The 12,470-nt window shown below is 38.2% G+C and overlaps 1 protein-coding gene across 1 annotated transcript in view; it reads left to right on the top strand.

Moving 5' to 3' along the window:
- The window catches only part of COPB2 (COPI coat complex subunit beta 2), a 34,750-nt gene that overhangs the window by 4,936 nt on the left and 17,344 nt on the right, over positions 1-12,470 (top strand). The window contains exons 2-9 of the mRNA XM_040233758.1: positions 309-446; positions 5,949-6,035; positions 6,239-6,365; positions 7,289-7,437; positions 9,390-9,536; positions 10,378-10,477; positions 11,131-11,273; positions 11,516-11,715. Of these exons, the coding sequence (XP_040089692.1) occupies positions 309-446; positions 5,949-6,035; positions 6,239-6,365; positions 7,289-7,437; positions 9,390-9,536; positions 10,378-10,477; positions 11,131-11,273; positions 11,516-11,715 (1,091 nt within the window). The remainder of the gene's footprint in view (positions 1-308; positions 447-5,948; positions 6,036-6,238; positions 6,366-7,288; positions 7,438-9,389; positions 9,537-10,377; positions 10,478-11,130; positions 11,274-11,515; positions 11,716-12,470) is intronic.

Here is a 12,470-nt window from a genome sequence, read left to right as displayed (position 1 = left end):
TACCCTTTATATAAACAGAAGCTTTTTAAGTCCTCAAAAATTAATACTATAAAAGTGTCTGTAAACCAAAAAGATTGACAAGTGCTGCTGTAAGTTGAAGTTTTTTAAATACTCGTATTTTTTGTATTGTATGAGTGAATAAGTAGGTGCTTTAGACTTTAAACTGTGGCTGCAGTTTCGCAAAGTAAAAACTGAATTGTTTTGTAGGCATGTTAATGCACTGTTTTTACTTAAGATCACAAACATGTTTCATTTGACGTAGCAATATAACATTTTGTTTGCTTGTTTTTCATGTTGTTTGTCCTTAGCCGCTGCGACTTGATATCAAGAGAAAACTTACTGCTCGATCTGATCGAGTTAAGAGTGTGGATTTGCATCCTACAGAGCCATGGATGTTGGCCAGTCTTTACAATGGTAGCGTGTGCGTTTGGAATCATGAAACACAGGTAGAAATTTTTACGGACTGTATTAGAAATACTGTCTTAGACTGTTTATAATGACAGAGGATAAATGGTAGTGTGTGTGTGTGTGTGTGTGTGTGTGTGTGTGTGTGTGCTGCTTTTCCAAATAAATTGGTACAAAGTATTTTTAATAAAGATAAGCTAACATTTATGAAGATAGAGCTTGTGGGAGAAACTGTTCTGGACTCATTGTATCCAATATTGAAATATTAAGTTCTCATGTAGGTAGTATTAGCTCTTCTTTGAAGAAACTGACCAATATAAGATCACTTGCTCTAGATAATAGTATTTAATGGTACTTAATTTTCCATTCAGTGAGTATTCTAAAAATCTTAAAAATGGGATTTTTACTTTTACTAATTTTCCCCCACATGCTTAATATAGTGCATGGTGCAGATAACTTTCAGGCAGCTATACAGATTATAGACAATATCAGAGAGGTGTTTGCAGTCAGCTTTTCATTACATGTAGAAATATGTCTTTTACAGATTATCTGTCTTAAATGCTTTCCTCTGAGTAAGTAATATATATTTCAACTTAGTTTATCTTTTCCAGTCTTTTTTGGCCATCCTTAATCTTTTTCTTTCAACGTATAGAACATATAGTCAGCACTATGCTGTACACTTTTGTGTCTATTTATACAGTAATTATCCCCAACATCCGAGGTTAAGTTTTTAAAATCCAGATAAAATTCACATTTGAGGGGTTTAAGATGGCAAAAATAGGCCTTAGGAGGAACCAAGTTCAAAAGTAAACTTAAAACCACCCTTTCAGCTTATATCATTCTAATGAAAGAGTAAGGACTGCACATTCAACCAGGACCCCACCTGTGATATTTTATCCGCATGAACATTTTGTTCTCTGCTGTATCCCAGGGCCTGACGGTACCTGACACACAATAGTGCTCAGTAACTGTGTGTTGAACTACTGGATAATAAACTTTCCATTTATCAGTATGTCACTAATTCAGAATTTCTGTCCTCTGCAGTTTCAAGTCTTATGAATTCCTTTTGCCTTGATTTAGAAAGGATGTTTGCTAAGTGCTTTTGGTGGGGTAGAGGGTCTATTCTATCCAAATGTTAAAAATCTTTCTGATTTTGTGCTTAACAGATATATTGGTGCCTCCCCCACCCCCGCCATGCTTCCTAGAGGTTCCCTCTGTCAGCTCCATTTCACCATCTCTCACTCTCCTTCCTCTCACTATGGTGTGCTCTAAAGCCCAGGTGTACTTCCCTTATTTTTACTATAATGTAACTGCTTGATTCAGGTCATCTACTTTGCTTCATCTTTGTTTTTGTACCCTTCTGTGCCCTTCTGCAGGGCCATCTGCTTCCCCCTTTATAATTCATCTCATTGGTAATTTTTAAAATTTCCTTCTTTCCTTCAAGAAAAGATGGTTCTGAAGGAAACCCTTCAGGTTTCGGAGGAAAATCCCTAGTGATTTTCCTAGTGTTTTTCCTAGTGTTACTTCCCATTGTTATTTCAAGTGGGCACCTGACAGTCAGGCTCATAGTAGATATTCAGTAAGTCTTGTTGAATGGTTGATTTGTTTTGGATCTCCCTGCTTTTCTTCCTTTATCACCAACAAAAGTTACTTGGCACTCGTGTATATGGAGAGCAAGATGCTTGAGAGAGCCGAAAAGGTTTTAGGGAGTAAATTCAAATGTTCTTGAATTTCAAATGAGGAATTATATACTCTTTGCAGTGATGGGTGCAGCAGTTAAAAAATCAGTATGTTAGAATTTGAAGCCATCCTGCTAATTAAATGATGTGGGCAAGACTTAACCATGTTGAGGCTTGATTTACTTACCTAAATGAAAATGATATGTTGCCTTTCTACTTCACAGGATTGTCAGAATGATTAAATCAAATTAGATAAAATTGTGTATGAAACCTGTCAGGCACGATACAAGTATTTATTTACTTACTTCTTATTGGTGATCTATATGTTGAGTGTGTAGTATTTCATCCTCTTTATCTTGTTTAGCTTCTGGGGTAGGAAGACCATCCCTTAGGTCATTTGTATCAGCAACAGCACTTAACGTAGGCCTGAACCATGACTGTTAGTGCTGTGGCTGCTTCATTTTTTACTGCTCAGCAGATCCCTGAGTTTGTTGCCTCCTTAAGAGGCCTTACAAATAGCTGTGAAAAGAAGAGAAGTGACAAGCAAAAGAGAAAAGGAAAGATATACCCATTTGAATGCAGAGTTCCAAAGAATAGCAAGGAGAGATAAGAAAGCCATCCTCAGCAATCAATGCAAAGAAATAAAGGAAAACAATAGAATGGGAAAGGCTAGCAATCTCTTCAAAAAAATTAGAGATACCAAGGGAACATTTCATGCAAAGATGGGCTCAGTAAAGCACAGACACTGTATGGACCTAACAGAAGCAGAAGATATTAAGAAGAGGTGGCAAGAATACATAGAAGAACTATACAAAAAAGAACTTCACGACCCAGATAATCACAGTGGTGTAATCACTCACCTAGAGCCAGACATCCTGGTATGTGAAGTCAAGTGGGCCTTAGGAAGCATCAATATGACAAAGCTAGTGGAGGTGATGGAATTCCAGTTGAGCTATTTCACATCCTGAAAGATGATGCTGTGAAAATGCTGCACTCAATATGTCAGCAAATATGGAAAACTCAGCAGTGGCCACAGGACTGGAAAAGGTCAGTTTTCATTCCAATCCCAAAGAAAGGCAATGCCAAAGAATGCTCAAACTACCACACAATTGCACTCATCTCACAGGTTAGTAAAGTAATGCTCAAAATTCTCCAAGCCAGGTTTCAGCAGTATGTGAACCATGAACTTCGAGATGTTCAAGCTGGTTTTAGAAAAGGCAGAGGAACCAGAGAACAAATTGCCAACACCTTCTGGGTCATCGAAAAAGCAAGAGAGTTCCAGAAAAACATCTATTTCTGCTTTATTGACTATGCCAAAGCCTTCAACTGTGTGGATCACAATAAACTGTGGAAAATTCTGAAAGAGATGGGAATACCAGACCACCTGACCTGCCTCTTGAGAAACCTGTATGCAGGTCAGGAAGCAACAGTTAGAACTGGACATGGAACAACAGACTGGTTCCAAATAGGAAAAGGAGTACGTCAAGGTTGTAGATTGTCACCCTTCTCATTTAACTTATATGCAGAGTACATCATGAGAAATGCTGGGCTGGATGAAGCATAAGACGAAATCAGGATTGCCGGGAGAAATATCAATAACCTCACATATGCAGATGACACCACGCTTATGGCAGAAGGTGAAGAACTAAAAAGCCTCTTGATGAAAGTGAAAGAGGAGAGTGAAAAAGTTGGCTTAAAGCTCAGCATTCAGAAAATGAAGATCATGGCATCCAGTCCCATCACTTCATGGCAAATAGATGGGAAAACAGTGGCTGACTTTATTTTTCTGGGCTCCAAAATCACTTCAGATGGTGACTGTAGCCATGAAATTAAAAGATGCTTACTCCTTGGAAGGGAAGTTATGACCAACCTAGACAGCATATTAAAAAGTAGAGACATTACTTTGTCAACAAAGGTCTGTCTAGTCAAGGGTATAGTTTTTCCAGTGGTCATGTATGGATGTGAGAGTTGAACTATAAAGAAAGCTGAGCACCGAAGAATTGATGCTTTTGAACTGTGGTGTTGGAGAAGACTCTTGAGAGTCCCTTGGACTATAAGGAGATCCAGCCAGTCCATCCTAAAGGAGATCAGTCCTGGGTGTTCATTGGAAGGACTGATGTTGAAGCTGAAACTCCAATACTTTGGCCACCTGATGTGAAGAGTTGACTTATTTGAAAAGACCCTGATGCTGGGAAGGATTGAGGGCAGGAGGAGAAGGGGACAACAGAGGATGAAATGGTTGGATGGCATCACCAGCTCAATGGACATGAGTTTGGGTAAACTCCAGGAGTTGGTGATAGACAGAGAGGCCTGGTGTGCTCTGGTTCATGGGGTCACAAAGTGTTGGACACAACTGAGTGACTGAACTGAAGTAAGAGCTTTTGTGCATTACCATGTCATCTTGTAGTTGCATGTTCTGCCTGCTCACGTGTGTCTGTATCAGAGTCAGCTGGTAATGATTGTGCAGGTTGGAGCTCATGTCCCCACTTATTCAGTCTTTCTGAAGAATCTTTGAGGTCTTGCTCAGGAAGCCAGATTGGGCTCAACACCAATTCCTATTTTTAAATTTGGTACACATGGTTAATCAATCATAATATGCTCTTTTCACTATTCTCTAGTACAGAAACAGATATAGAAAAGTGATAGTTTGGGGCTTCCCTGGTGGCTCAGTGGTAAAGAATCAACCTGTCAATGCAGGAGACATGGATTCAATCCCCGATCCAGAAGGATCCCACATACTGCAGAGCAGCTAAGCCCGTGCACCACAGCTATTGACTCTGTGCTCCAGAGCCTAGGAGCCGCAACAGCTGAGCCCACGTGCCACAACTGCTCAAGCCTGTGCACCCTTGAGCCTGTGCTCTGCTTTAAGAAAGGCCACTACGATGAGAGCCCCATGCACAAAAACTAGAGAAGAGCCCCCACTCTCCACAACTAGAGAAAAACCTGTGCAGCAGTGAAGACCCAGAACAGCCAAAAAATAAACTATATATATAAAAAAAAAATGAAATAATTTTTTTAAAGGGATAGTTTGACTTTTAGAATATCAAAGTGGGAGGACAAAGAAATGTATTCATTGCTGTTCTTTCTGGCACGGTCTTCTAGTTTTCCACCTTTATCCTGTGTGTATAATTCTTTTCTGAGCAGCTTTCTATCCTGTGTATATAATTGTATTCTGAGCAGCTTTAAAGGACGTCTTAATCACTGTGAAGAATTAGGAATCACTTAGTTCATCACTAAAAAGAAACAGCTTCTGTATGGAAGTATCTTGCTGAAGTATACAAAAGAATGTATATTGTTTATGTTTATTTTACAAGTTTATGGGTTTAATTTTTAAAAGAAAACTAAGAGCTAATTCGTTCAATAAATACTTATTACACATGGGTGGTTTTTCATCTGCTGTTCTTAGGTTCTAGGTATACAGTGGTGAACAAGATTCCCACCCTCAGGGGGCTTAGCAGGAAAGACTGACATTAAGCATATAATTATGAAAGTGCTATGTTGTGAAAGTGGAGTATAAGGTTCTTTGGGTGGGTTTTCAGGTGGAGGGAATGGGAGCAAAGGTAAGGCTGAGAGTAGCTAAGGATGAGGCTAGAGAAGTAGGGAAGGACTGGAGCACAGAGGATGGGGAACTTCATCTTGTGGATATTTGCTTTCTTTTTTCTTTTATAAGTATTTTAGGTTTGAATCTGTTAAAGAAAAGATGATTGGTCAATGTTTTCCATTCGACTGCTTTTATATTTTAGCTAGAGAATATTTTTAAGATTAGAAGTGATCTAAATAATTGGATGTTTTAAATATAACAGAATAGATTTTTCAGTTGTTTTTTCATAACTCAAAGTGGTATGTTCTTGTTACATTTTTAAGACACTGGTGAAAACATTTGAAGTATGTGATCTTCCTGTCCGAGCTGCAAAGTTTGTTGCAAGGAAGAATTGGGTTGTAACAGGAGCGGTAAGTAAGCATGTGAATTTCTAATCCCATTTATGAATTGGTCAGTGATTACCTAAATGAGTTGCAGAATTTTGATTCTTGCTTTCTTTTGTTAATGAGTGCAGTGTTTTGAACCCTGAACTTTATACCTTGAGCCTGTAGTGTATTTTTTTGTGCAGTTTACTTCATAAGAGTAATGATGGTTTTTAAATTTTCATTTCTAGGATGACATGCAGATTAGAGTATTCAATTACAACACTCTGGAGAGAGTTCACATGTTTGAGGCACATTCAGACTACATTCGCTGCATTGCTGTTCATCCAACCCAGCCTTTCATTCTAACCAGCAGTGGTAAGAGATGACCCCTTTTGGTCATGTAGGTCTCTTTGAGTAATTCATTTTCATTTTGTGAGACATGCAATTCATTTACTGCTGTTACAAGTAGAGTTGTGATTCCAAGCAGCCTTTAAACTATTTAAATCCATTAACATGCTATCAGTGCTGCTTGCTTTTGTATTTTAATGAATATCAGCTCTACTTAGGATTTGTGTAGCAGTTGCTCCAGTTCCTGTCAGGGAAGACCTGAAGGTCTAGATGCCGGAACATCTGCTGAATAGAAAGCTGATTTATGTGCTGAGTGAGTGAGTTTTTGGCAGATTGCCATATACTCTAGTCAGTTTTATCTTTATATTCAGACTAGTTTGCACCTTGATATTATGTATAAAGCAGTGGAGCTTTTTGGAAGGCGGTTAAAACAAGTTGCACTGAATTGGTAATAGCGCTTTGAAACATTTTTAAGTTAGAAATTGAGAAGTAATTCAGAACTTTTTTTAACCAACTGAAGCCTGGCGTGCTGCAGTCCATGGGGTCGAAAAGAGTCAGACATGACTAAGCAACTGAACTGATTAAAAGAGAAATGCTTGTTTCTGAAATAGTCATTGTCATCATTATTCAGTCATACTTAGACTCTAATTAAACTTGTGTTACTCTTTCATCATTCTGTAAAACCCATTGAGTTTGTTTTAAATTTCTTCCATGAAGTTTGTATATTTGCTATTAGTAATCTCTTTTATCTCCATTCTTCAGAAAGTTAAAACTATTCTTAGAATAAGCATTTTGAAAAATCTGTTCAATTCTGATTCTGTGTCTGTAAGTCATGGAATATATGATTTGTGTTAGATTTTCTTCCTTAAAAATGCACAGAGATTCTGCACCTTAGTTCTGAATGAAAGAAATAGATATTGCAACTAACTGGAGACTTTCTTTTGGTCTAGATGACATGCTTATTAAACTCTGGGACTGGGATAAAAAATGGTCTTGCTCACAAGTGTTTGAAGGACACACCCATTATGTAATGCAGATTGTAATCAACCCTAAAGATAACAACCAGTTTGCCAGTGCTTCTTTGGACAGGACAATCAAGGTAAGGTGCCCATTGTTTGTGTCAGTTATGCTTGTTGGTGAGATATAATTGTGTTAGGTATTTTTCTGCTGGCTTCCCATCTGAGAAGTTTCTCTCAAAAGCTCATTTTGAAGCAAAATAGGACTTCTTATTTTGATTCAGAAGGGCATATTCTGTTTAGAAAAAATGGTGTGGCAACTCAGTGCTCTTAATGGAGGGGTGTTTCTCCATGTGGAAGCAATATATAGTAAGAGTTTTAAACCTCTGCAAACCCAGAATAAGAAAATGCCTGTGTCTTCTCTAGGTCACTGTTTTCCTCTTTGTTAGTATATTTGCTGTTGCCTTCTGCAGATTATTAATCTATTTCATTTACCTCCATTCTCTTTTTCTTACTCCATTTCTCCATACCACTGCCAGTTATCTTTCTAAAACGTGGGTTCCATCTTGTCAGTTCCCAATCTAAGGGTAAAGTCCAGATGCCTTGGTATGGAATATAAGGGTTTGCAAGACCAACCTTAGCTAATGTTACGAGACATCTCCTGTAAACCTGGTCTCCTCACCGTTTTCTCGAGAAGCCGTGAATGTTCACAGAACCTTACCTCATTCAGCTGGTCCCTCTGCCTACAGTATTCTTTATTCTCCCTTATTGATTTCTTTTCCTCTGGAGAATTACTCATCTTTCAAGGCTTAGCAGTTATTTACTCTGAGAAGCTCCCTTCAGACATCCATTTCACCCCTAGACAGAGCCATTCTCATCCCATTCCTTGCATTTTGGGGCGCCTCTATTATGGCCTTCCTGTTGAATAATAATGGGAAGTCTTTATTCCCGAAATGTTGATGTTTGGGGCAGGAACCGTATGTTACCCTCCTCCCACAAGGAGACACACATTAGCAAGCAGCACAGTGCCCTGTCTGTATTAGATGCTTAATACATGTTGCAGTGAGTAAAAATATATTCCTTTTCCCAGTATAGTATTTAAAATATTTCTATATGCATAGATTTAACTTTGGTTACATGAATAGGCTTGCCTCTATATAACATTTTTATTAGTTTTCCTTTGACTTATATAAAATGTTATCTTCTGTTTGTCTGACAACTTACTATTAAATGGTATATGTTGACTATCTTAGGGCTTTGATTTACTTTATTATTTTTTTCTTTTACTGAATTATCCTTGTTTTTGACATACGTTGAAAACTTTGAAATTAGTTTAGAAGTTTCTTCACTAAATTAGATATAGCTTGAGGACAAAATTGTCTTACCTTTGGCTCTAGTAAAGTTTGTTTACATACTTTTATACTCCCCACAGGGCCTCCCATGTAGTAGTCATACAAAATAAATATTTGTAAAGATAAAGCTCAATAGCTGCTGCTGCTAAGTCACTTCAGTCGTGTCCAACTCTGTGCGACCCCACAGACGGCCCCCCTCCAAGCTCCCCCGTCCCTGGGATTCTCCAGGCAAGAACACTGGAGTGGGTTGCCATTTCCTTCTCCAAAGCTCAATAGCAGTCCTGTAGTAATATTTGACTGCTTTTTCATACTTTAAATTTTTTGATTAAAGCAGTAATTTTTTTCCTCTTAATACATCTTACTAAGTCCATTTTCATTAGCTTTGTGTTATTAATAACTCTCTCATAACATCATTTCCTACCCATAGAATAGTGTTTCTCAGAGTCAAGACACCTGGGGTGTCTGTTGAAAATCTAGATTCCTGAACTTCATTGTAGTTCCACTGAATCATAATCTCTAAGGATAAAGCCTGGAAATTGGCATTTCAGAGAATGCCAGAGTGATTCTGCTCCCTGGAAATTCAAGTAAAGGGAGAAAGAACCCAAACAAGGGGGTGAAAAAATGAGCATTCTTCAGCTTCTCTCCTGGGCTTTGGCATTTCTTTGACCTGTCAGGGGTGTGGTGAAGCTGCCTTCTGAAATGAAGGCCCCGTGTTGACTGGCAGATGCTGTTGCTCTCTGAAGGTGTGGCAGCTGGGCTCATCATCACCAAACTTCACTCTGGAGGGACATGAGAAAGGCGTGAATTGCATTGATTACTACAGTGGTGGTGACAAGCCGTACCTCATCTCAGGAGCAGATGACCGTCTTGTGAAAATATGGGACTATCAGGTACAGTTTTTTCATAGCTTACTTGCCTTATGTTAAATATACTTCTCACTGTTTCTTACAGGACAGTTCAAACTTGGGTTGTTGAACTCTGTTTTGAGCATAATAATAAGTTAAGGCATCATGAATTGCACCTAAACTGTAGTCTCAGAATTCCCCATGAAAATAACAACAAATGCTTATTAAGATTTTAAAAATAAAATGCCATCATGTTTATTTTTCATTTACTACTAGAAATGAGAAATTTCAAGGTTTTAATTAAAATGAATTCTTACATCCTTTAGTATCCTCATTGGCAGACCTCATTTGTATTTCAAAACTAGCACAGTAGTGACTAATGTCAGACATCACAATAGTGCTGTCATTTTGCCACATAGACTCTTGTAAACCTGATTATGAACTCTTGTTACTATACTTTTTATCTCCAAGATTTTAAATTTTTATTTTTTTGTTTCTCACATCAAAATAACCACGAATAGTTAATAAAATTAGGCTTAGAAAACCACTTATAGTGAGATACTCAAATCTGTGTTTAAATGCAGAATAAAAACATTAAAGACATTTTAGGAAATTGGGGCACTGATACTTAGATGAAAACCAGCTCTTTCGGGGGGGGTGTTTGTGTATGTTTTCTTCTTTAAATATGATAGTTACTTTTGCCTGTACTAACAAACAGTGAGAAAACATGTGCACGATAAGATGATTCTCTTTCAAAAATCTCTGTATTGAATATTGTTCAGATTGTTACGACCATTATCATTGATTGTGTATCTGTGCTCTGGGAAAATTAAGGATGAGTTATTGTTTTCCACTAATAAGAGTGTTTTCTCTGTATTGACTATAGAATAAAACTTGTGTACAGACACTGGAGGGACATGCCCAAAATGTGTCTTGTGCCAGTTTTCATCCTGAGCTGCCAATCATCATCACAGGTTCAGAAGATGGTAAGTTAGAAATGTATATTTATTCCTATGCTTATCATTCATTGCTGACTGGATATTTAAGCCAGCTTAAGTGCCCTGCATTTTCATTGGAAGTTTCAAAAGATTTTGATATTTTTTATTAGAGTAGATTACTTAAGCTATAAAAGAGTACAAGGACATTGTTATTATCATTATCATCATGATTCTGATGTGTTTTGACTCTGTTAGGTACATAAGAGGACACCCAGAAGTGCTAGGGGAAAATGGAAAAAGCCTGTGCTTTGGAGTCTAAAAGCCCAGGATCAGATTCAGGCTCTGCCACTTCATAAACGTGTGGTTTGGGTACATTATGAAATGGGAATAGAAATACCTACCTCATAGGATCGTAGTGAAAGAATGTGGAGAAATAACATAAGCATCTGGCATGTAGTAGGCACTGTACCCAGGAATCCAGTCATTACTTCACACATAAAAATTTATTTCTTTGTTTTAGCTTGTTATGCACTTTCTATTATATGTTTATGTTGCTTTATAAAGTCACAGACTTCAGATCAAAAATGAAGCTTCCAGGAAGTGTGTTGTGTTTGAATATAAAGACTTCCACGTGGCTGGTCCACCTGACAGTTCACTGTTGGGTATTCAAGTCAAATGGCTGATTCACATTGTTTTTTCAGGAACCGTGCGTATTTGGCATTCAAGCACCTATCGCCTTGAGAGTACTTTGAATTATGGAATGGAGAGAGTATGGTGTGTGGCCAGCCTGCGAGGGTCCAATAACGTTGCTTTGGGCTATGATGAAGGGAGCATCATTGTTAAGGTAATCTCATTGCACCGTCTCTGAATAGGGTATACAGGGGGAGCAGTTTTCTTCTAAGTCACCAGCTTTGTTAAACTGGCACTCTGTCATTGAGCTATGTACTTAAAAGAGATTAGGTACTGGTGAGGAGAGTTAAGTGGAAGAAAGGAGCCCTCCATTAAATGAAAATAGAAAATGTTTATTTTGTTGTAGTATCATTTGTTTTCTTTTTTGTGGCTAAAAGTCATTTGTCATTCCTCCAGCTTGGTCGGGAGGAACCTGCCATGTCCATGGATGCCAATGGAAAGATAATCTGGGCCAAACATTCAGAAGTCCAGCAGGCCAACCTAAAAGCAATGGGAGATGCTGAAATTAAAGATGGAGAAAGACTGCCACTGGCAGTAAAAGATATGGGCAGTTGTGAAATATACCCTCAGACTATTCAGCACAATCCTAACGGACGGTAAGCCACCACCAGAATCTCCCTCTGGGCCTATGTGTGTTTGCATATCCACAGCTTGTCCCAGCCCTGCCCTGTGACGCGCATTCCTCATTGAGCTTTTGCCCTGGCCTCACGGTCCTCAACATGGTGGCAGGCAGCCAGGCCGGTTGATCTTGTCTGCATTAACGGTGAAGCATAATTGTCTTCCTGGCCTTTCCCACTACACAGTTTTGAACAGTGGAATAGTTTTGTGTTGACTCTATTTCATATGTATTGGTATGCGTCCTTATGACATGTCCTTATGCTCCTTCAAGGGCAAGAATCCTGTCTTACCTGAGACTTAGTAGGTGCTGTCTAAATATTTGCTGATTCATTGCTCTTAAGAGTTGTGAGGTCTTTGTCTTTTGAAAAAGTTTTGGGAAAGGTAATAATTCTGCTTCTTCTCTGTATCATCAGCTTTGTTTCTCCCTTAAGATTTGTAAAGCGCTAAACATCTTGTGAAAAAAAGTTTCTCATACAATGAGTTTAAACGTGTAAGCTTTAAAAATTACTTTACAGTAGATCTGAGCATTTTATAATGTTGTCCTGAGTATTAAAAAAGACCAAGTATATAAACCAAGTATGCTGCCTTGTTCAGTAAATGGTCTCCATAATTACTTGCAATAAAGTTTTCTTATGAAGAGTAAGAACACATTACATATTTTCCCCTTAATATCATAAAACAATTTTTGCTTAAGTTTTACATTTCACCTTTGGCAGTCTGATAACAGCCAATG

The sequence above is a fragment of the Oryx dammah genome, unplaced genomic scaffold, assembly GCF_014754425.2.
Source record: "Oryx dammah isolate SB20612 unplaced genomic scaffold, SCBI_Odam_1.1 HiC_scaffold_2, whole genome shotgun sequence".
NCBI classification, from domain to species: Eukaryota; Metazoa; Chordata; class Mammalia; order Artiodactyla; family Bovidae; genus Oryx; species Oryx dammah.
The sequence above is the reverse complement of the archived record's forward strand: the minus strand, read 5'-3'. Positions and strand labels throughout refer to the sequence as shown.